This window comes from Ambystoma mexicanum, chromosome 3p, assembly GCF_040938575.1.
Source record: "Ambystoma mexicanum isolate Mex_15411 chromosome 3p, UKY_AmexF1_1, whole genome shotgun sequence".
In the NCBI taxonomy this organism is placed as follows: domain Eukaryota; kingdom Metazoa; phylum Chordata; class Amphibia; order Caudata; family Ambystomatidae; genus Ambystoma; species Ambystoma mexicanum.
In genome coordinates, this window is record NC_090925.1 from 1,127,285,391 (window position 1) to 1,127,310,180 (window position 24,790).

At 47.5% G+C, this 24,790-nt stretch overlaps 1 protein-coding gene across 1 annotated transcript in view; it reads left to right on the plus strand.

Annotated features, from left to right (window-relative positions):
* The window catches only part of LOC138579826 (ABC transporter F family member 4-like), a 613,068-nt gene extending 593,972 nt beyond the window's left edge, over window positions 1-19,096 (plus strand). The window contains exon 10 of the mRNA XM_069650053.1: window positions 18,693-19,096. Within this exon, the coding sequence (XP_069506154.1) occupies window positions 18,693-18,860 (168 nt within the window). The 3' untranslated portion in view covers window positions 18,861-19,096. The remainder of the gene's footprint in view (window positions 1-18,692) is intronic.
* The last annotated feature ends 5,694 nt before the right edge of the window (window positions 19,097-24,790 follow it).

Below are 24,790 nucleotides of genomic sequence, written 5' to 3' on the forward strand. Positions count from 1 at the left end.
TTTTTGAAGTTGCTCGGCCTTACGGCATCCAGTGTTTTCCTGGAACCAGAGACTCACCCGAGAATGAGATCCCTCCAATGGGCTCTCTGGACTCAGTGGTCCCAATTATCAGGGTCCGAGCAGAGTCACAGAGGACCTTCTGTGGTGATCCTGTGAGGACAACATTCTGAAGGGAGAACCCTTTTGGCAACCATGGCCAGAGATAACAGTAGTGACGGACGCCTCACTCACAGTGTGGGGTGCCCACGCCAACGATCTGCCAATTAGCAGCAGTTTGTCTCCATCTGAGTCGAAACTATACATCAATGTTTTGGAGCTGACGGCAATCAGACTAGTGCTGAAGTCCTTTCTGCCCTGTGTATGGGGAAAGAATGTCCCGATAAGGATGGACAACACAGTGGCCATGTTCTACCTTAACAAAAGAGGAGGCATAGGGTCACTTCCACTGTGCAGATGCAGCTTTGGTTCTGGGCAATTCAAGAGGGAATCTCCCTGTCGGCAGTTCACCACCTTAAGTGATGATACGCATCTCTTTAGTGTGGAGGTTACTCTTCTGGACATATAATGTATTTAATGTAGGGCGAGATGTAACTAGGTATAAGTCATCCAATTCATTTTTCAAATAGAAAAGTCAGGCAAAGAGTTAAGAGTAGCCACTTCATCCCCTTTTAACATATAGTCTACCGCTTTCAATTCTAAGTGTCCCTTTACTCTTTACTCTTCTTGTTAGTGCGCTATGAAGCCCTGGTGTATGGGTGCTGAGGGAGCGTGGATTTTGCATAAGAGGGGTATTGGAAGTGACAGGAGAGATCAGGGGTGAGGTTTTGGGCAATTCCAATGCGGAAGGAGCTGCGGGCCAACTGCGTGTGTCGGGAGCTGGTGGTTGTGGCTGTATTGGTGCAGGCAGAGGCGGAACATAAGGAGGGGTGGTAGTGCCCATAGGGAGGGGGTGGAGGTGCTCGCCTTTCATTCAACAGTTTGTCTATTAACTCATTAGATGCATGCAAATCTTTTGATGGGCATATTTTTAGTATTACTTATTGGAAACCCCTATCCATAGCCCTAATAGCCTCATCCTGCTTCTGTTGGCCATGTGCTAAAGCCTTTTCTGCTTGGGTAATGTGTCTGCGTGCAAATTTCTCCCTACTTTTGAGGTGCTGGGTGGTTTCTTTGTGCCAGTCCCGAACTGCATCAAAACCGGCAGGCCTAGCCTTTTTCTGCAACAGTACTGACTCTAAGTGTTGTATTCTAGCAAGTTCAAAACATCCAAGGGATGGCCACTGAAGTTCTGGGTCATGTCTCGTCTGGCAGTGCCAAATATCATTAAAAACTATCGCTCCAAACCCGTACTTAATGTACATTTCATAAGCTGGAGCCGGGTGACCATATTCAAACCATTTGACCGTTTTCAATTGCAACAAAGTGCTGCCCAACAAGTATGCATTTTGCTGACACCAGGCAATATACTTTTACTTCAAAAATGATTTTTACCTGGCAAAGTATTTTGTTCGCAAAATATTTTTATATCCAAACAGTTTGAAACAAACTCATCCGATTCAAAAATCAATCCCCCATCAAACAAACCGTGCTCGTGTCGCAGCCTTACAGTTCGGTACTCTCGCTGTGATCACCTCTGGGTGAAGAGATGGATGTGGATCACAAGTAGCAGCTGCGAGAAACTCTGTCTCAAATCTACAGGGGCCCTGGTACTCACTGGTCCTTGCGTCCATGTACTCCGTCCTCAAAAAGTGATGGATTATCTTCAGGAAGAGCCCCACGTTGGGTGCCATTTGTTAGTCTAAAATTCTTTCTGCAAATAAAATTAAGAGCCACAGTCACAAGTCACGAAATAACAAAGTTTTATTCGCTTCAAGCGGAACTAGCTATGTCTGCGGACAGTCATTGAGAAATTGGCCAATTCCATTGTGGGTTACAGATGGTCCAGAATACGTAGTGGAAACATCCATCCTTTACTTGTCCATATGCAAATATATTTATTGGCCCTTGCCGCAATCTATTCACTATAAAGCCAGCCTTAAGATTACTTTGTCTTCTTGCATTTCTTTTGCATCTGTGCACGTGTAACATAGCTTAATGTTTTCATCTGTTCTGTGGCATATGTTTCTTCACCTTGATCCCAGGATGTCACTTATCCTTGATACTTTCTTGATGCCTTATAGAATGTCTGTATTCTCTGAGCTCTGCATCTCTTCTCGGTACGTCAGTTCAGCTCTGTGTGACGTCACCCTTCATTTGCTCTGCTTCTTCAGGGATCTCATTTAAACAACCATCATATTTCCTCATTTGCAGGTATGGTTTCCTCAATGGGAATATTGCTTATAGGATTCCTTTTGGCCTTTATCGTTTCAATTGCTCCGTGTATGTCACATAATCTGGTTTCCAACATACAGGCAATAGGGGTGGAACGGTTGAGGTGGGGGTACTTGGCTCCTCCTTTAAAAGCTCAGCATTTCAGGCTGTGAATATTGAAGCTGGCAAATGGGAGTATCACAGGAATGGCGCCTAATGTACCAAAATGGAGTCTGAGAGTGAGCAAAGAAATGTGAGAGCTTAGACAAATACAACATATGAATGGATGCCGTTTCACACTTCGGCTTGAGGTCGGCCCCCAGAGTGTTCAAGAAATGCCTGGCACTGGTGGCGGCCCATCTACATCTACGGGGGATACATGTATACCCGTACCTTGATGGCTCATCTGGGCCTGTGTCAGGCTCACCAGGTGAATGCTCTCCTTTCCCAACCTCCTCCTCACCTGAGCCTTCTGAGGGGTTGTCCTTGGTTTCTGTGGTGGGTCTTCTCTTAGCTTTCTTGTCTTCGACAGGCGACTGCCTTTGGGATGTCTTCTTTTTCTTATCACGTAAATAAGGCCTGGCTCCCTCAGAGGCCACCTTGACAGGGAAGGAACACCTGTCCAAGGGGAACCCCGAGGAGCCAGACCTCCAGTGGCAGGGAAAAAGCCAAAAAGGCACAAAAAACCCTGGTAGGATGTATTTCTTCTTTGAGATGAATAGTCAAGACTGTAGATAAATTGGAGTCTTTACTGAGCAACCTCCGGTTATGTAGCGGAGAACGGTATAAGGAAGCTTGGCCTTCGATAGAAGTCTGAAGAGGGGAATACTAGGATCTTGGAAGAAAGAAAGGAGATATATACAGAAACAGTTCCCACTTACCGGGAGCTCTGGCAGAACCCAGGGAGCGAAGGCACCCAAGTCGAGATCGCGGATGCCTAAAATAAACAGCTCCGCAACCGCGAACAAGACGGGAGTGCGCGGCGCTGTGAAATGAAAGGAAAAATAGTGCCGCGGTCAGGGAAAGAAACTAGAAACAATACCGCTGAAACAACACCAAGTAAGTGCGAAATACAGAACGAGCGGACAGAACAGAAAGAATGTAACGAAGGAAGGCAGAAACTAGAACACAGGCGAGAAGGGTGAGAAAAGAGGAAATGAAGGGCAGACTGAACGGAGGCAGGGGAACACACTCGGCAGAAAAATGAAGCAAGGATAGCCAGAGGCTAAGCAGGAAACTCTGGGAAGAACTGTGGAAGGACGGTCCGTAGCTCGCAGCGTTGAAGAGTCTGAAGGAATACACAGATACAACGCGCCGGGAAAGGGGCGTGGTTGTGTCTTATAGTCCAGAGACGCCATATTGGGTAAGAACTAGACCAACAGTATACTAGTATCAGAGACACCATGAGCTCCACAGCTTCCATGGGCGAATCCTGACAATATACCCCTTTCTCTTCGGGGGCCCTCCGGGCTTCCCTGGGTGGAGGCGGTGGAAATGTTGAATGAGCCTAGGGGCATGGAGATGACCTCTAGGTTCCCACCTTCTCTCTTCCGGAGAATAACCCTTCCAGTGTACCAGATATTGAAGTCTTCCCTTACGGTAGCGTGAGTCCACCAGATAAGCTACCTCATACTCCTCTTGAACAGGTGGGTGTAAAGGGTTTTTGTTAGACAGCCTTCGTGCATACGGGTCCGTCTGTTATTCTTTGAGCAAAGAGGTATGGAAGACTGGATGCACCCTTTGGAGTCTGTCCGGTAGTTTAAGTCTGTAAGCAACCGGGTTGATCTGTGAGAGAACAGGGAAAGGCCCTATATATCGTGGTGCAAATTTGCCAGCATGGACCCATCTTGGCAAAAACTTTGTAGACAACCAGACTAACTGGTTGGGCTTCCAGGTTGGACTACTAGTTCTCCTCCGGTCTGCCCACTTCTTGTGCATCTGTCTGCTGGACTCCAGTGCCTTTTTGGCAGTCTTCTGAACTTCTAGGAGTTCCACCAACAGGCTATCAATAGCAGGAGTCCTGGTGGAAGGCATACCTAACCATGGCAAGGGGTTAGGATGGTACCCGTAAGTACAGAGGAATGGGCTCATTCGGATGGATGTATGAAGAGCATTGTTAAAGGCGAATTCCGCCTGAGGGAGAAAGGATACCCATTCTTCTTGCTTATTAGAGCAAAAACATCTAAGGTACTGTTGAAGGGTGGAGTTTAGTCTCTCGGTCTGACCATTGCTCTGCGGATGGTAACCCGATGACAATGCTCTGTCGATGCCTAGCTGTTGGCATAAGGTGGTCCAGAATCTAGGGGTGTATTGGGATCCTCTGTCCGAGACTATAGTCCTAGGCAGTCCATGTAGTCTGACAATGGGCCTCATTACAACCTGCCAGTCCGGGACCGTGCAAAATCCGTGATGGCGGTAAAAACGTTTCCGTGTCCGCAAGGGTGCGGAAAAACCGCACGATTACACGCTGTCGGTCGCGCGCACCACACGGACTCGGAAACGTTGTTACCGCCGTCACGGTATACCCCACGGAAATGGAAATAACGAAGCCACAAGTGGCGCAAAACCCGTTTCCGCCTCCGCCGCCACGGACACGGAACCGGAAATACCATGATCGCCAAAACAGGAAACAGAGAGGCGGCCATCATATAAAAGCACAATCCATTGCCATCCAGAGCCAGCACAAGCACAATCCTGACTCTGAGAAGCCAAAAGGGACCACCAGCATGTCTGCCAGGATTCCTGCTCAGAGGCAGCGCAAACAGCGCTTCAGCGAGGCGGAGCTAACCGTCTTGGTGGAGCACATTGTGGACAATGCTGAGATGCTGTTCAGCGCCGACCAACGGCGTGCCACACAGCAGCGGAGGAAGGAGGTGTGGGCCGAAGCTGCACGCAAGTGCACCGCTGTGGGCGTGGCAGTGAGGAGCGTGAAGGACTGCCACAAGCGTTGGGACGACCTGAGGCTGAGGGTACGCAACCTCATTTCCACGCACCGCCAACGCAGCAGTGGGACAGGCGGAGGACCCCCTTCCCCACTGAGGCTGCAAGCATGGGAGGAGCGTTGCAGCAGCGTCCTCCACCTAGAGGGAATCCATGGGATTGGGCAGGCTGAGGCAGGAGTGAGCCCACCTGCAGATGCCGGTAAGTGCCCAAACATGAATGCCACATGTAAATATGCAGTTGTGAGTACTGGGCCAAAGGACCCATTAACAACCCCCCCCCCCCCCAGGCAGTGCATGTGTGGGCCAAAGGACCCATTATGATCCGTATGGCAACCAATATCACTGAATGCAGACACCAGCAATCAGATGCATGTGACTAACACTATTCAATGTACAAACTAAATGACGCATGTGATGCACCCATCTGCCACCACAACAACACTAATTGCATGCCCTTTGTGTCCCCACAGCCATTTCAAGTGACAGTGATACTGCACAACAGGCCAGCCAATCAGCATCGGCAAGTACACTAGCCACCGCCACCACACAGGAGGATGCTGCCGGCAGTTCTGCACCTCTGGCCACATTACCAGCCACTACAGATGTGAATCACACCACCACCACCACCAACATCCCCACCATCTCCACACTGGCTGAGTCCAGACAGGTGCCACAGGAACCTATCATGGCCACCCAACAAAACACCGAAGGCAGCAGCACTGCAGAGGGGGCGGCCTGCAGTGATAACAGTGCCCCGCAAGAGCACTCGGAAACGGGGCCACAGGGGGAGATGCCCACATTGGAAGACCTGGGCTCCTTCCATGAGCTGGGGTTCAGCCCCACTTCACTGGGGAGTCCCATGAGGTCGCCCACCCCATCCATGGCCGAACTGAATGCCCGCATGCAGCGGATGGAGGACCAGCAGGCTACCCTCACCCAGCTGGTGGAGAGGCAGCTAGAGGAATCCAGGCTGCAGAGGGAGAGCTACAGCGCCTCAGTGCGTCGCCTGTCGAGGTCCATTGGACGCTTTGCGAGCACCATAGTGACCCTTGCACGCCATGTGCGGGAGGGCAATGACCACACCTCCAGGCTTGTGGAGGCCATGTTGGTTGGCCAACAGGCAAATCTGGCACGGATGCCCTCAATCCCTGATTCTGGCCAATCAAACACTACCACCCCATCCAGCTCCACTACTGCCAGTCCAAGGAGGCGCTCGAGTAGGCTAACGGGTCCCTTGGGCAAGGTTGCACAGAAGCGCACACGGAAGTGATGGCATGTGTGTGGGGCAGTGCAGGACACATGTGGACTACAAGGGTGTGAGAGGGGTGGTCACGTTTGGGTGGTGGGGTAGGTAGTTTTGGGGGTTTGGACAATGGGCTCTGGGTGGGGGTGGGCACGTTTGGGTGGTGGGTGGCCCCGGGTGTACAGCTTCCCTAACCAATGCACCTTCTTCCCTGTTGTTATTACATCAATACATCACCATTTCAAATCAAGACATACATGTGTGGACATTGATCATTTATTTTGCAGTGCAACTATTAATTCATTGTCGTCACCATGTTTGTGCATTACTGTGAATGTGCTGTGACTCAAAAGTAAATGCGAATCAGGGCATCCCGTGCTCTCTGGCCATCATGTGCACCCCCAGGGGGAGGCGGTGCCATCCCATCCCCATCTCCATCTCCATCCCCATCTCCATCCCCATCTCCATCCCCATCCCCATCCCCATCCCCATCTCCATCCCCATCCCCATCCCCATCTTCCTCATCTGCGTCTGGTGGCATTGGGATGTTCCTGCGCAGGCATATATTGTGCAGCATGGCACATACCAGCGTGATTTTGCCCGTCTTCACTGGGCTGTACAGCAGTGATCCGCCAGATCTGCTCAGACAGCGGAAACGGGCCTTCAGCAGTCCAAATGTCCTCTCAATCATTCCACGTGTGGGGATATGTGCCCTATTGTATGCCTGTTCATGCCTGTTCCTTGGTCTCCGTACAGGTGTCATCAACCATGGCGTGAGTGCATATCCCGCATCACCTACATGGGATGTAGATGGGGGAACATGTCAGTGTTTGTGGCATCATGTCCTCATCTGCTGCTGTGCATTCTTGTATCATCATTCATTCATGCATATGAACCATGCAGTGTCTGGAGGTATGTTTTGGCCATCACGAGGAATGTCGCTGACTGCATATGGGCCTACACATTAACTTGCATGTTTGCTGTGCCCTGCGGGTGACATTTGATTGTGTGCATGTCATGGTGCAGTGCTGTCCACACATGGCAGAGTGACTTCACTGTACGGAAGTAGTAAATACTCGTCGTATCATTTACACGCCTCTCGTGCTTTTTGGGGCAGTGTTTCAATTGAGGGTGGGTGTCTGCAGTGGCACAGGGTTCATGGGACAGTGACGGGATTGGCTGTGGCAGTGTGTGCACGGGCACATTGTGGTGCCCTGTCATGTCTTCCTTCATGATGTTTGGCATCCGCTGTGTATTTGGTAGATGGAAGGGGGGTGATGCATGTGCGGTCACAGCGGCACACTCACAATGCTCATTGCCTGGACACACACACACCACTCCGACAGGGTTGTAGCATCGTCAGCTGTACTCACCCAATAGCCACGTGCTTTGTCCGGCATAGCGTTCCATGTACCGTGGCAACGTGGAATTCCGCAGTACCATTGAGTCATGTGATGAGCCTGGGAAACGTGCGCAGCAGTGTGTAATCAGTTGCATGGCATCACAAACCATCTGGACATTCAAAGAGTGATACTGTTTCCTGTTGCGGAACACCGCCTCAATTGCATGTGGTACTGTCAGCTCGACGTGGGTGCAGTCAACTGCGCCTATGCAATTTGGCATGCCTGCTATGGCATGGAAGGCCAACTTGGTGGCAATGACCCCGGGGAGGGTGCGGGGTAGGGCTATGTGTTCCGACACATGGCGCAACATGGCATCCAGTACCTGTACCAGGACTTTTGAGAAACACGGTTGTGATATGCCGTGCAGCTCACCAACCGTGTGTTGATAGGTGCCAGTGCCAAGGAAATGCAGAACTGAGACAACCTTCAAGAGGTGGGGGATGGCAGTGGGGGTGTCAATTAGGCTGCTGATGTTGTCCTCAATCATGGCGGTGATGTGCAGGATTGTTGCACGGTCCAGCCGGTATAGGGTGTGGATCTGTCCTGGGGTGAGGTTCCAGGGTGAGGCCCTGATGCGTGGTATTGGTGGCTGGCGGCGGGGTCGGGCTGGCTGGGCAATGGGGTTTGCCATGGCTGCAGGGTTGGCTGGTTGCCGCCTGCGCCTCCTCCGCCTACGCCTCCTCCTCTGCGCCATTGCTGCCACCATGTGCAGTACTGCCTGTTGGTTGAGTAGGCCCAGTCCCAGTGCTACTAGCCCTGCTGCCTGCATGGTTCTGTGTTGTGTTGGGCTGGGTGTGGCCCTTTTGTAGGCTCCCAGTGGCCTGCTAGGTCCAGCTGGGCTGATTTGGTGCACCTGTGCCCTGATTCAGTTCAGCCGGCAGTGTATAACGCCATGTTCGCGGTGGCGGCGGTTCCGCCACCGTGATCACGGTATTTCCGCCATTTTTTTCCCGGTATTTCCGTGTCCGCGCTAGTTGTGATGCTCACGGTGTTTCGTGTTGCCGGTAACGGAGGGGTTTCCGTGCAGGCGGAATTAAGGGGAACCCTATTTCCGCGGTGGCGGTTTAGGGTGGTGCTATTACCGGGGCCGCGGGTCATGATTGCGCGGACATGCAAACGGTGCCGGTATGGTTTTACCGGCAGTGTTAATTCCGGACCGGAGTACTTGTAATGAGGCCCAATGTCCCTTAGGAATACCGCTGCCATCTCTGGAGCCGATGGTAGATGGGGTAAGGCTGAAAAATGCGCAATTTTGCTCAAGGAATCGATAGTTACCATGATGGTATTCATTCCCTTTGAGAGGGGCAGCTCCACGATAAAGTCTGTGGAGATATGTTCCCAAGCCCTTCCTGGTACCTTTGGCTGTTGTAGCAAGCCAACCGGTCTCCCTGTAGGATTCTTGCTACGGACACACACCTTGTTTGTGCACCAGTCAATTGAAGGGTTGTGCCTTCAAAGCCAGGTAATTCCGATGACCAACGGAAAGTGTGCCGCCTTAATCATATCAAATACCATGTCTTCTGTATGCTGTCCCATCTTCATCTGTAAGGGAACGGACTCCTTGACTATGGGCCCTGAGGACAGAGAAGTACCGTCCACTCCTTCCACTGGAATGGGTTTGTTCTTGAGGCGCTCAGGCACCTTGTTCTTCCTGGCCCAGTCTATGTCAAGAAAATTCCCTGCGGCCCCGCAGTCCAGCATGGCCAACACCTCGATGGGCTCAGGACTCGTTATCCAGAGTTGGACCTTGAAGACCATGAGTCTATTATCTTCACCCCCTGTTATTGGTCTTGTAAAGAAGCAAGGGCTGTAACTGGTTCCCCCAACACCTCCCTTGCACAGGTTTGGGGGCTGGAGTTTTCCTTTTCGCCGAGGAGGTAGTTCTGGACAGTTGCGAAGTAGATGCTTGGAAGAGCCACAGTACATACACAGTCCTGCTTCGCGCCGTCTTCTTTGTTCTTCTGGAGTTAAAGGCCCCCTGGTTGTTCTGATCTGCATGGGTTCATCCCTTCCGGTGTTTTCTCGGGCAGGTTGGGAAAGAGGTGTGGTAGTCAGTGGACGAGGTCTTCTCCTTTCTTGTCGTCTTTCGTTAAGACGTAATTCAATCTGTAAGGCTATAGTAGTGAGTTCCTGAAAGGACGACGGGCGAGCAATCCGAGCCAGCTCATCCTTGATATCCTCATGAAGCCCTCTCCGGAATAAAGTCTGTTTGACAGAGTCCAGCCAGTCTGCCTTTGTGGCAAGCCGGATAAAACGGGATAAGTAGGTTTGGACATCTGTAGTGCCCTGTGTCACATCCAGAATGGCCTCAAAAGAAGTGTACAGGACCTCTGGCCGATCAAATCTCTCCTTGAACAATTGTGTGAAGCGGTCGTAATCTTGTAGCGCAAGGTCATTGTTTGTGACCAACGGAGTGGCCCAAGCCAAGGCGTTACCAATCAGGTTAGCTATGATGAATCCCACTCTGGACCGGGCTGTCTGGTAGGTGTAGGGACGGAATGCGAAATACACCTGGCAGGCATCCAAGAAATCCTTGAGACCTCCAGGATGCCCATCATATTTCCCAAACGACAGGACCATAGGGGGTAGATCTCCCCGGTCATCTCTTTGCAGGACTACCTGCTGTCTTAAAGTTACATTCTCTGCTTTCAATGCCTGTACTTCAACTGTAAGGTTCTGCATCGCCACCACCAACTCCTGATACTGCTCCAAGGACGCCATGGGGGTTTTTAGGCATTGTATACTGTCAGGCTCACCCGGTGAATACTCTCCTTTCCCAACCTCCTCCTCACCTGAGCCTTCTGAGGGGTTGTCCTTGGTTTCTGTGGTGGGTCTTCTCTTAGCTTTCTTGTCTTCGACAGGCAACTGCCTTTGGGATGTCTTCTTTTTCTTATCACGTAAATAAGGCCTGGCTCCCTCAGAGGCCACCTTGACAGGGAAGGAACACCTGTCCAAGGGGAACCCCGAGGAGCCAGACCTCCAGTGGCAGGGAAAAAGCCGAAAAGGCACAAAAAACCCTGGTAGGATGTATTTCTTCTTTGCGATGGATAGTCAAGACTGTAGATAAATTGGAGTCTTTACTGAGCAACCTCCGGTTATGTAGCAGAGAATGGTATAAGGAAGCTTGGACTTCGATAGAAGTCTGAAGAGGGGAATACTAGGATCTTGGAAGAAAGAAAGGAGATATATACAGAAACAGTTCCCACTTACCCGGAGCTCTGGCAGAACCCAGGGAGTGAAGGCACCCAAGTCGAGATCGCGGATGCCTAAAATAAACAGCTCCGCAGCCGCGAACAAGACGGGAGTGCCACGGCGCTGTGAAATGAAAGGAAAAATAGTGCCGCGGTCAGGGAAAGAAACTAGAAACAATACAGCTGAAACAACACCAAGTAAGTGCGAAATACAGAACGAGCGGACAGAACAGAAAGAATGTAACGAAGGAAGGCAGAAACTAGAACACAGGCGAGAAGGGTGAGAAAAGAGGAATGAAGGGCAGACTGAACGGAGGCAGGGGAACACACTCGGCAGAAAAATGAAGCAAGGATAGCCAAAGGCTAAGCGGGAAACTCTGGGAAGAACTGTGGAAGGACGGTCCGTAGCTGGCAGCGTTGAAGAGTCTGAAGGAATACACAGATTCAACGCGCCGGGAAAGGGGCGTGGTTGTGTCTTATAGTCCAGAGACGCCATATTGGGTGAGGACTAGACCAACAGTATACTAGTATCAGAGACGCCATGAGCTCCACAGCTTCCATGGGCGAATCCTGACAGCCTGCTTGCAAGAGTTGGCCGTCGGACACACAGAGGCGACCGTCCAGCTGCTGACGGATCTAGGATTCGTCATCAACAATCCAAAGTCCTGCTTGACACCATCGCAGAACTGGAGCCAGACTGGATACGGTGTCCTGTTGTCGAGGAAGACCACCACAGTGCGAGCCATCAAGTCATTGCTCGGCATGATGTCGTCCTACATCTACCACATCTGGCACTGCAGGTTACAGATGAGACCTCTTCAAGAGTTACTGGAGGCTCGTTGTGTACAGGTGTCTCAAAGCTTTGCGGACAAGATCCCACTCGCCGAGGAGTTCCGTCGAGCAAGAAGATGGTGGGGCGTCCGCTCCAACATTGCCCGGGGCACAGGGTTTCAAACCCCTCCATACCAGGAGACGGTCACCACAGATGATTTTCTGGAGGGCTGGTGACCCCACACAGGACGGCTACACGCTAGAGGCCCGTGACTAACGGAGGAGAAGAACCTCTATATTAACATCATGGAGCTATGAGCAGTGTTCTGGGCACTCAAGCCATTCCTTGTATCTCTGAAGGGCAAGGTGACGAGGATCTGCACCGACAACACCACCACCATGTTCTACATCAGGAAACAGGGGGGTGCACTAAATCTCCAGCGCTCTCCAACAAAGCACAAGACTTGTTGCTCTGGGACGTCGGTCAAGAGATGTTTCTCGCCCATCTTCACCTAGCGAGAATCAAGAACAGCATTGCGGACTCCCTCAGCAGGGAGTTGCGCTCCTGCCATGAGTGGGGACTTCAGCAGGATCAGGTGGACTGCATCTTCGTCAAGTGGGGCAGGCACAATTTCAACCTGTTTGCGACGGCAGCAAACTCCAAATGCCAGAAGTTTGCCAGCAGGTTCCACAACCAAGGAGCATGGGGGAAGCGTTTTCCTTCCCGTGAGGTGGCCTGTTTCCTGCATTGCCTCTCCTGCTATGAGTCATCAACACACTCAAACAGTACCAGTGCAGGATGATACTCATAGCCCCAGCGTGACCGCGGCAGATTTGGTATTTATACCTTCTCAGTCTGTCGCCGTCACCCCCGGTCAAACTGCCGGTAGTTCCGGATTTGGTCAAGAGAGAAGGAGGCGCTATCCTGCATCATGACCCAGGGCCGCTGAACCTGAAGGCTTGGTTCCTGCAGCTGCAGAGTTTGGTGGATACGAGTTGCCTGAGGACTGCAGACAGATCCTCGCCAAGGGTAGGGCGTCGTCGACTTTGAAGTGCTACGGTCACAAGTGGAAGCGCTTTTGTACATGGTGATAGTCGTAGAAGATTACCCCATTGAGGGTCACAGCCCTGCAGGTTCTCCCATATCTGCTCTCCTTGGCCAAGGCCGGTCTGGCACAAGCTTCTATCAAGGTTCATCTGCCAGCAGTCTCCAAGAAGATCATCACTCTGGTCTCATTGACTCGTCAAGGAGTTCCTCAAAGGACTTTTTCGATATTTCCCACCTGTGAAGGCACCTGCCCCGGCATGGGAACTCAACGTGGTGCTGACAATGCTCATGTGGGCCCCATTTGAGCCTATGCATCCGCCCCCTCTCAAGTTCCTCTCATGGAAAACGTCTTTCTTTGAGACCATCACCTCTCTGCCAGGAGGGTTGCTGCGATCCAGGCCCTATCCTGCAAAAAAACATACGTGACTTTCCATGAATCAAGGGTGGTGCTGTGGATGCAACTCTCTTTTATGCTGAAAGTTCCATTGGCATGCCATCTCAATGTTGAACCGACCACTGCCCGGCCATCGAGAACTTACTCCACCAGAGCGATTGCTGCAACAACAGCGTTCCTGCGTTGTGTGCCCCTGCTGGGTGGCTACTTGGAGGTCCACGCACACATTCACAAGATTCTACTGCATCGACAGGGATTCCAGGGAAGAGCCCAGAATCGGCCAGGTAGTGCTACACAACCAGTTTGCTTGACGTGAGTCCGGTCCAGAGGTAAGAGTTGATTGCTTCTGTTGAGCCTTTCCACCTCCCGTGGTTGTGTAATGTTGTACTGCTATATATTAGTTATTCATGAGCATATGAATCCATGCCAGACCCCATGCTGGAGAAGGAACAAGTTACTTACCTGTAACTATTGTTCTCCAGCATTGGGTCTGACATGGATTCACATGGAAATCCTCCCTCCAACCCCTATGCGGCTCTTGTTGGTCATACTGCCACTTTACGTGCTTACCAAATCTGAAGATGGCTGTCAGAGGAGGGGCTTAGGGAGTTGACTGTCATTAGATGGGGGCAGTAAGATCCAGATGACACTGATTGGTTTACGGAAAAAATACAGTTTATAAGTGCAAGTGAAACTGGTTTATTTTTAGCAAGGATTCCCAGCCTGACGACAGTGAATATTCATGTGCATGTGAATCCATGCCAGACCCATGCTGGAGAACTTACAGGTAAGTAACTTGTTCCTCATGCCACAATGCAAGGTAGAAAGAACATTTAGAAGGTTGCTTATACGTTTACGATGACCATTAGAAGAAGATGAATGACGGCTTATGTCAATCAACCCAGCTACCTCAAGATCATGAAGTGAAAAGACGATGAAGAGGCTGTTTTCCCTTGCAAAATAAAGATGTACATTGGCCTGGGACCAAGGATGCCATTTCGAGAGAAGAAGGCAAAGTACGAAGGGAGTTCAATGAGCAGATCATGTGCGAAGGACATTTTTCTCAAGATTAGGAATAACAAGAACATTTACAGATGCCAAGTATTGTACAATTAAAAGTGTATAGAGTTTATATGGGGTAGAGTGAGCAAGTCTCTAAAGTCCTAGAGGAGCCACTACACCCAGTATAATTGAGTCAGATTGTGTTAAATACAAAAATGGACACATTTGTGGTCCATTAACATGTGATGAAGAGCTCGCAAACAAGAGCTATTCATTAGGCTTGGAACTAAGATAATGGTGTGCATGCACTCCCTTAAATGTTCTGGGACAGTGCAGACTGGCAAGGTCAATTTTCAAACAGAGGGCACTGGCATGAGGCCTAGCAATGAGGGCTATCTCATGGCACCAGGCTTTCGTTTCTTTGTACGTGCTGCTAGTGAGCCAAATGTTCAAGGTTAGATTTGGGTTGCCAACCAATCAGAAAAGTCTGCCATGCACTTTTACATACAATGTTGCAAAGTATTACTTCACTGCCACAGTCTCTGCTGTAATCAGTACACTACGTATGTAGAAGTAGCACAGGGTGTCTCCTGCAGTCAAGGGATCGCCAATGATAGACTAACACTGATGCATTCTATATGTAGACATGTTCCCCTAATCCAATCCCACCTCTCGATAGGTTTTTGTAATATGCCACGTAGGATGACATCATTGATGACGCATCTAACATTATATAAACTTAGTATAATCAAGAAGACATTGTGATCCTGCATGAATCAATTTGATGAAGGATGATTAACCATGCTTTCCTTCATTGAGATAAAAGCAGTATTTGACCATCTTCTTTTAGTCTGCCCGGCTATTTGTCTGAGAAATTTTCTTGGTAATTCCATCTAGCACAAAGACGCTTCAAGGTAGAGGGACACTACCATCGAAGATCCCAGGAAAGGGGTGTGTTACGAATATGAGCTGATGATGGAAGTTAGATAAATATAACCAATGAGAACGTGGGGGGATGATTTGTAATAAATTATGTGGGAGTATTTTAACTGTTGCAAATTGTATCTAATGTGAAATGGTTGTGTGGTTCAGGGAGACTCGGGTTAGTTTAACTCTACATTGCCCTCTAGCTCCTCCTGGCCATTTGTACAGTAAACTTGCTTTGCAGACAAATGTGCACTCACTCCTTAAATGATGGCCCTACTTTGGGTTAAGGTGATCAGAGGTCCACCCACACAGTTACATTAATAATGGACTTCCTAATGGTACATCTTGGGGTCATGGATTTAAAAGGACCATCCAAGCGCAATGTAATACTGCTCGGCCCAACCATATGACATAGACCACCACCTTTGCAGGTGCTTTCCATTGCACCTAGCAGTACAAAACCATGGTCTCAACATTTACGTGATCAGTGTACAAGTTCTCAGGCAGCTAAACCCACCTTGATGGCTTAATGCAGGACATATAGGTGGGTACCTGCACTACAGACACTGACTTACAACATCCTTGTAGCCTTATAGAACTCATGTGCCTTCAAATCAACTGCAATGATGGCTGCACCATCTGAGGCCGATGTACTTCCACAGATTTGTAGTCAAATATCACAGGTTTCCACAACTGCCCGCTGAAAAATACTTCATAGTGAACTGAAGCTTTGGCTTACTTTACCAATCATCAAGAGACCTTTGCCACCTGCAATACATGTTAAAATCCTGAATAGATATTGCTTATCTGCAACAGTTGCAGCTGGGCCAAATAGAACTAATATTGGACAGATGCCCTATTGCTGCTTAGTTCAGATAATATTTGAAACGGTTTCAACAGCTGCAGAGTGAGAGTCTGGAAACACAGGCAAGGGCATGACAGGGACAATTCCAGGCTTGTCCATGGAAAGTGTATGCTTTTGGTTTCGGAGTGTCTTTGCCACAAAGGCAGGATTTCATTCAAGAGCCAGGATTTTACTTTTGGTTCGTAATGCCAAAAGAGAGTGCTTTGAATCTGTCTGAGAACTCTTATGTTTCCACTCTCTCACTCTGTGCTTCGCCGGTTCTCTGCCATCAGAAGACCAATTATGTAAATGATCAGGGGAGGCATTTGTGGAATAGTTTGGCGGTGTGCATGATTGGGGTAAAGAAAGTTCAAGGTTTCTCTTCATTGAGCCTCTGTTCAGGAGGTTGGATCTTTCCCTTCCCAAGATGGAAGAGGGGAATTGAGTGATGACCTTTTGTGAAGCAATGTGGAACCCTGCCAAAGGTTCTGTAACTGCCTATAATTCAAGACCTTCCCTTTTCTGTACAGCCCCTGCAAGCAGGCTTGAATGGAGGTCCTTGGGAATAGACAAAACCAGTTGGATAAAAGAAAACGTTGTGGGACATGATGTAGATTACTCTGGTGGGACTTTTGTTTTGAACTACTTGCTGAGAGAGAGAGAATTTCCAGAAACCCAGGACAGCGCAACAGGTGCGTCCGTTATTGCGTCCTCGACGCATTCGTCTGCAACATTTCCCCCTCGAGTAGCATGCTTACTTCAGAACTGAGGTGTTCGTTGGAGATCAGAGATCATAATGTTTGGAGTTTAAATAGTTTAACTGAAACGAAGGCCTGGCACTTGCACGTGCTTGTGTGCCAAGCTCACTCAGCTGGAATGTTTCTCACGTGGTCAAATTTACCGACTGCTGCCAGTAGGGAAAAGGACCTTCGTTCAAACCTGCCCCTTGTTAAATTGACGCAGCCTCCCCAAGCATGCACGAGGGCAGTGAATTTACCCTGCAGGACAACATGACGTCTATTTGGTTAGGCCAGAGAGTGCATTTCAGCGTTTACCCGTGGAGTCAGCTCTCGAGAAATTAGTTTTCTGTGAGCAGGAGGAAGTGTAGCATAGTGATGAAGCCTGTAAGTGCACCCAGCAAGGACTCACCTTATCAAGCACCTAGAGACTTTGGGAAAAAGGCAATCTGTTTATAGTTAGTTTATGTCTAATGCAGGCACACCAAATGATGGTGAACTAAGAGGCCAGCCAGCAAATCTGCAAACAAATAAAAACCTACGAAAAGTTTAATTAAGTTGCTCGACCCTCTGGGCTTTGGGGGAAAGTGCAGTGCACAGAAGTGGGCTGGAGCAGTGAGGTAAGCCTTCTTCCCACCCCGTTTCAGATCTCAGTCAGTTGAAGACTGCAGCTGTGAAAGCCTCTGTTTATTTTCCATTTTGTCCAAGTCCTCTTTCGCTTACAGGTGTAGGAAGCATAGCTAATTAGTTACTTGGGTTGTGCATTGGCCACCTCTGGGGGTCTCCGGGGTCGGCAGCTTCTGCAGTATTTGAACTGTGACTTTGACAGTGCTTTGCACAGATAACAGCTGACCCCACGGACCTAGGCAACTGACTGACTTACTGTGCCTGTTCGGCCGAGGTCAGTGGCACCAGAGCTGCCCCGTTGAAGCCAGTTCAAAGGTCCAAATAACTCAAACCCCCATAAACATTGTGGGTCATCGCATGTCTCCCATCCTATCCATTACACACACTCCCAGAAGGGGTGGGTGGAAAGAAGGTGCACCACTTCCCATTGAACTAGAGGTGCAGCTCCCACTCAACACATGACTTTCTAGCTTTCATACACCACCAAAAAATGGCAGCAGCACGAAAATGTGTTTGAAAAAAATGCCTGTTTTGGGGTTGGTGCCCGACACCTATGAAATAATCTAATTGGTTGATGGGGCTCATTTTGGACAATTAAAGGCTATCCTGCAAAAGGCATCGACAAATGGTGGGAGAGTAATATGGGAGGAGGGACTTTCTCAGGGGTGGAACCTGGACTGGATGCAGTCCATCTGCCTGACACCTTGGAGTTTAACTAACTATGGGCCATGCCCTACTAGGATCATTTTAGGGTAGGTCACACATTGTCGTGTTTCTGCAATTTCAAATATCCTATTAATGCCCATCCGACTAGAAACGTTTACAACGGATGCAGCTGCAGACATTGGGGCTGATTCATGGAATTATTTGCGCCCAGAAACCGGGATTTGTGCGCCATTCATGACCGCAAATCCCCATTTGTTAAACAGGGATTTGCGGGCCGAATGGCGCACAAATCCCCGTTTTTCGGCGCAAATAACTCCATGAATCAGCTGCATCGTCTGCCATGGTAGCATTGGTCACATTATTGAATTCTTCATGGTTTGTCCGAATATAGTGTGACACACTCCTATATACAAGCCATATGCCAGCTGTGTGGCCGATGGGAGGGACTCAAGCGCCACTTAAATGGCTGACATTGTTCCTAATACGGTGATGTGAATTTCAAATGGATGAATGTATACAGCAAATCAAAGATGTGAGACGCATTGTTACATGTATAACAACGAATCCCCGCTGCTTTGTTTTTGCAGAATGCAGCGGCGACTGCCAACAAGAAGGACCTTGGGCCGTGTTTCAAACTGAGGCACATGCTGAGCTGCATCTGCGACCCCTGCAGTCCAAAGGAGGCAGAGGACAGATCGAGGCGAAGGAGCTGGTGGTGCCAGCTCCAAGGAGCCAATAGGGTTGCCCCTGTCTAAGCAAGTCCTCGTCTACCACCGGGCCCAACACAAACGAGTCCTATTTTTATGTTCCATTTGCTTCTGGTTGTAGTTAAATACTTCGCATTGCAACATGTTGGAAATATTAATCAGGATGTAAATGTATCTACACAGCCAACAAAAACTCCAATGTCCACTCATAATGAGACCGAGAAGAAAACAACCAGAATGTATTAGCCCAAAAGTCAATGTATAAAGCACATATTCGGACAGATGAGAGTTTTGATGCCATGGATTAATCAAAGTGTCATGGAAACTCAAACCCCTACACCTTTCTTCACACTGGTGCTTCGTGCTTTGCCCATTGTGGATGTGCGCTTATTGGTGTTGCATGGCCATTTGTTTTTTATTTTTTTATTTTTTTTCCCACCCACCCCCTGAGGGCCGCATGACCATTTGTCTCTGAGACATTCCATATACAGAGCTCACAATAGAAAGAACAGACTGAGGAGGGTGCTCAGAAGTGCTGCTAGTAACTAAGGATGCTTGCGACTAGGAAATGTGCCTTGGACCCACCCCTTAATATTGAATCAATCTGCAATATGAGTGTGTGTGTTACTGTATGCATGTTGACAAGCCAGGCGGATAGCCTTTTCACTTCCGAGTTTATATTGAACACTTTGCCAGGCTGGCCCTCTTTGTAAATTTCAAAGTCTTTACAACATATGAGTTAAGATACTCTGGGCAGCTGTTTGAGTGCACCATCTATAGACACTGTTCCAGCTGAGGGCACCTGTGAAGTAGGCTGAGTTAATGTATCAAGTAGCCTTTCATTAGCTATTTCTAATGTCCGGTAGATAATGAATTGTGCAATGATATATGCTTATGCCTCCAACACATGTTTGGCATACTATACACCAGAGGATTAGGTAAGGGTTGCGGTTCATGTGTTAAGCCGTGTGGAGAAAAACATTCAAATTTAGGCAGGGGATGAAAAATCACTGTTCTTATATAGTTTATTGCTGAATGTTTACACTTTTATAAATAGGGGGTCTCGCCTCCTCTACCCCCATTAAAATGGGTGTTGTTACCAAGGAGGGAGGGGACTGGGTGGGTAGAGTAATGGAAGTGTCAGGTCTGGCTTGCCAAATCCACAGGAGCTGCTGAATCCCACAGTCCCTCTCTGAACATTCCCAACTCCACCCTTTTACAAACAGCTGAGTCAGTAATGCCTGGGAAGGGAAAAAGGTTAGTGGATCACATGTTAAATGACAGATTCTCTTTTCGTCTATTCTCTTTGAATCTGCAGAAGGGATTACAAATGCACGATTAAATAATGAGTTCTCTTATGCTGTTTTGGCTTCTCCCAGAACCTTTTATCTCCAAGAAAACTCATTTACATGTTTACCTCATCTCTTCTCCTTGTAAACTTGAAATTGCATTGAAACCATGTATTTTTCTTGACTTGCCCTATTACTAACTGTCCCTATGACTACACTAGCTCTCTAAGAAGTTATTTCCATTTCCTACTGAAGGCCATGTGTTTCATCTTTTGTTTTCTCAGTTTACTTGCACTTGTTCTAATTTCACCAACTACGTAGTACTGAGACGAGTGTGTTGTTTACATTATGATTTTCACATGCAAGCTTCTAAAGACCTTTGATATGTATTGTGTATGCACAATGATAAGCATCTCTTATCTGCGTCCTCTAGCTACGCCCTGACTTCAACTTGTACTTGTTCTAATTTCATCAACTACGTAGTACTGAGACGAGTGTGTTGTTTACATTATGAGCTTCACGTGCAAGCTTCTAAAGACCTTTGATATGTATTGTGTATACGCAACGATAAGCATCTCTTCTCTCTTCTGACACCACCTCGCATGCTCTAATCCACTCGCAGGTCCTCTTCTCAAGCACTCAGTCTCGATACTTGTGGCAGCGTCTCTTATCCGCGTCCTCTAGCAACGCACTGTGTTCATGGAGACATGCCCGCGGCAGTGAAACAAACGTGCATCTTCGTCTCTACGCTGCCGCCTTGTGAATAACAGTTGCTCGCTCCAATAGAAAGACAGTTGAACGGCTATTTACAATCATTTCATTTCTCTCCAAAACATGAAAGGCCTACCATTAAGGTTAAAGCTGCAAATATTTGGACTAGCTAATATTACAGTCTCTCTCAGGAAAGCTGTGCAACCACCTGAATTATTCACATCTCTCTCTAAGACTGATTTTCTGTGATTTCTTTCTTTACTCCTTCTTGAAGTTTCTTCACATTAATATGTTTTTTTAGACCTATACTAGGAACTATAGAAAAAACCCACAGACCCACAAAAGTGTTTTGCTCTCAACTACTTCTTTTAACAGCTAAGTCGCAACACCCCTGGGTAAAGGGGAATTGAATAAAGCAATAAACTAAGAATCTGGAACTTCCTTTCTTGGACAGAAATCTGCAGGGTTAGAAAAGATATATGTGAATGTCCCTGTTCTTATTATTCTAGTCCCACATTAACCCATTGAGTAATAACAGTACCTGAGACTCCTCAGTAGAAAGCCTAGAGGAGAAAGTGTTGAAAAAAGAAACCAGTTCCTTTAGATTTGAAGTAAGAACTTCTCTGTTTTAGTGTCATATGCAAGAAAATAGTCTTTAGGATCTTCTGAAACAAGAAATCAGTGTTTTGAAGAGGAGAAAACTGATCTGTCTTCAGGATTGATGCTACTTGCCAAAACCTTCCAGAGTTTCTTTCTTAGAATAAAAAGGCTCTCAATTCTCCAATTGTTCTGTAGCCAAAATCCAGGGTTTACTTTTACTCTTCCGTCCTCTTGCTGAATAAAGTCACAAAGCTTGCAGAATGCTTCTGCCTTTTCTTTTTAAAATAAACTCCTAACTTGTCATTAAACGAAATGCAAAAAATAACCTCTAAACTCTATTTAAGTTTCTTTTTTTTTTAAATGACACGTTAAAAAAAAAAACCTCAGACTTCTTTACATGTTTTGTGGCACACGTAATTTAAGTCATCAGGTAGTGCCTGAAATCCATACTCTGTGCTTGCTAGTCCGAATTCAATTCAACCTTTATTTTAGAGGAACAGAGTCAGCGTGCAGAAAAAATTGCAAGCACCTTCTTATCACCACAAGAAGTGTTCTCTGCGCTGCCTACCAGAGCATTCTTCTTCAACCTGACAAGCGTGATGCAAGCCGCGTCCTCTTCCTGAATCTTCCTTCTGGGGACACGACGCGATAAAGTGAAAACGTCACTTCACTCACTAGGAACTCTGCCTCGCCCAGTCTGCGCAGAAGCAGAAGATGTCAAAACTATGCTGTTAATGTACCAGAAAACTGCTATGGCATAAGGGTTCAAGGCAGGTATGCGCGCATGCACAATTTTAATATAAAAGACACTGAAGCCTTTCGGAAGAACCAAACAGGGAAGGCTGTAATTACAAACTGCTTACCTGCCTGCCAATATATAGAACAAAATCCAGAACCAAAACAAAGCACTAAATGCATTTAACTATTTAGAGATCTAATTAAAACGAATGTTACTTATATTTAATATCAAAGCAGTTCATCATTTATCTAAAAAAAAATGTGAAGACTCTGCTCTTCTCCTTCTTTCTCGACAGTCTTGTTTTTTCTTTTCTCCCGACTTCTTCCTCCTTCGCATGACACGACGGGAAAAAGAGAAATTGTTCCCTCTACCGAAAGGCAGTTCTTATTAGTGCAACTAAAAGTTGAGAAGACTCTGCTCTTCTCCTTGTTTCTCGACAAACACTTGTTTTTTTTTCTTTTCTTCTTACTGGTAATGTTGGTTTACACAAGTTCTTCAGGCCCCATTGATCAAAACCTGTTCATATGGATCCAGTATTTCGCTGGTTATTTCTTTGTATTTCTGATGTATTTCTTCCTTGAATTCCAATAGTTGCAACAGTGAGAGGGCCATGGAGTCTGCAGTTTCTTATGTGAGCTATTTTTGCAGGCTTATATAAGCTAAGTATTCGACAAGTACCTTGATTTCTTTGAAGGCGGTTTTTTCCTCATTTGTCAGTAGAAGCATTCATCAGTGTTCTTAAAAGTGCATCTCTTTTCAAACTTCTCACCCTCAAGCGGTTGCCTTCTTCTTGCTCCTATGAATGGGACTTAAACTCCCGACCTCTTCCTCCTTCAGATGACGTGATGGAAAAAAGAGAAAACGTTCTCTCTACCGAAAGGCAGCTCTGCTTAGCGCAACTCAAAGACGAGAAGACACTATTCTTCTCCTTCTTTCTCGACAAACTCTTTTCTTCTTAGTGGTAGTGTTGGTTTCCTCAGGTTCTTCAAGCCCCATTGAGCAAAATAATTTCATATAGATTCAGTATATAGAGGAGTAGCCGAAAGCCTATACTAGAATTCCTGCTCCTAACTTGCCTATCTGTTGGGAACCGGAAATAGTGACAACAGCGACACCTGTAATGATGCCTATAACACGACCAGCCTTCGAAGCAAAGTATCCATTAAGAAGACCATTCTTTATATATCCACGAAAAGCTGACAGCCTCTTGGGAAAGATCCCTGAAGCGCACGTGACGATGGATGAAAGAAGAGACTTGTGACGTCACATGAAGCAAAGTGACACACCTTAAAAGAGATGACAAGAGAGAAGGTGAATATTCCATATAGAGTCTAATGACGAGGTGAGAATCAATTAAACTTTGATATGCAGAATGAAGATTGCACATGTAAAAGGACAGAAGAAAATGAAAACCATTTAATAATTGCACAGATGCAGTAACGCAAGTAGATTAAGTATTTGTGAAGGCTGGCTACATGTAGCGAATAGTGCAGCTGGTGCCGCCAAGGTATATATATATATGCATAGGAATCTGGAAGTTCCACTTCATATTTTAGCAAACTGAAAATCCTTTGAATGGAAGAACTTGAAGTGTGGCGCAGCAGAAAAAGCCCGGCTAGAGATGGAAGGAGAATGGGGAAGGTCTGCTTTGGCCAGTGACAAGGAATGGGGCAGCCAAGCAACTAGTTATCTATCATGGAAAGATACAATGAACGAGAAGGTGAGAGCTGAGCTCCTGTTAAGGTGCGGCGGAAGGATAATGAGTGCCAAATTGTATTCATTAATTGGTATTAAATATAACAAAGGAGCTCAAAAGTGGTCTCCAGTCACATGGTCAGATGAAAATAAACTTTGGGCAAGCTACGTCGAGACCAGAAGATAAGAACATGCCCACAGTCCCTTCTATTGCCAGGAGCAGTGATACTTGCAAGGTCAAGTTCAAAATACTATTCTCACGGCAGACAGCTTGAGTGATGATGGCTTGAGTGATGGTAAATGATGGGCTAATTGGGGGGGGAGGCATGGTCAAGTACAACCCACCAGCACCTGGGGTACTAGCTTGCATGCTGCTAATAAGTGGAATATTCCAGAACGGTACAAGCGTGGCAACCAATTATAAGGGGCCACGTACCAAAAAACCTTCAAAATAAGAGACCCATGGGGTGTTGTGTATTTGATGACGCTCACAGTGACTTGCACTGGGGGTGGGCAGAGTTGTTTACCTGACAGTAGAGACCTTATCACAACCCCAACCACCACAGAAAGTATACCTAGATGTTTCCTGTTACCCAATCACAGTCACACATAAGTTTTCTTAGTTTGCCACGTACTATGACGTTAATGATGATGGGTTTTTAGTATGTACGTGTGTTTTTTATGAAATACATTGAGATCTTACTGCCAGACATCCGATGATGCCGTTGTACTCCCTGTTTTAGATAATTGTTATCAAAACAGACACAGTCTTTTGCCAACTTCCTGAGTCGGTTTTAATGTTGATGGTTAATTAATTTCTGCATCCCCATCCACCCTTTACAGTGTTACCTCGTCTTGAAGGACCTTCGGGTACAAGTATTTCGCTGGTTATTTCTTTGTTTTTCTCATGTATTTCTTCATTGAATTCCAATAGTTGGAACAGT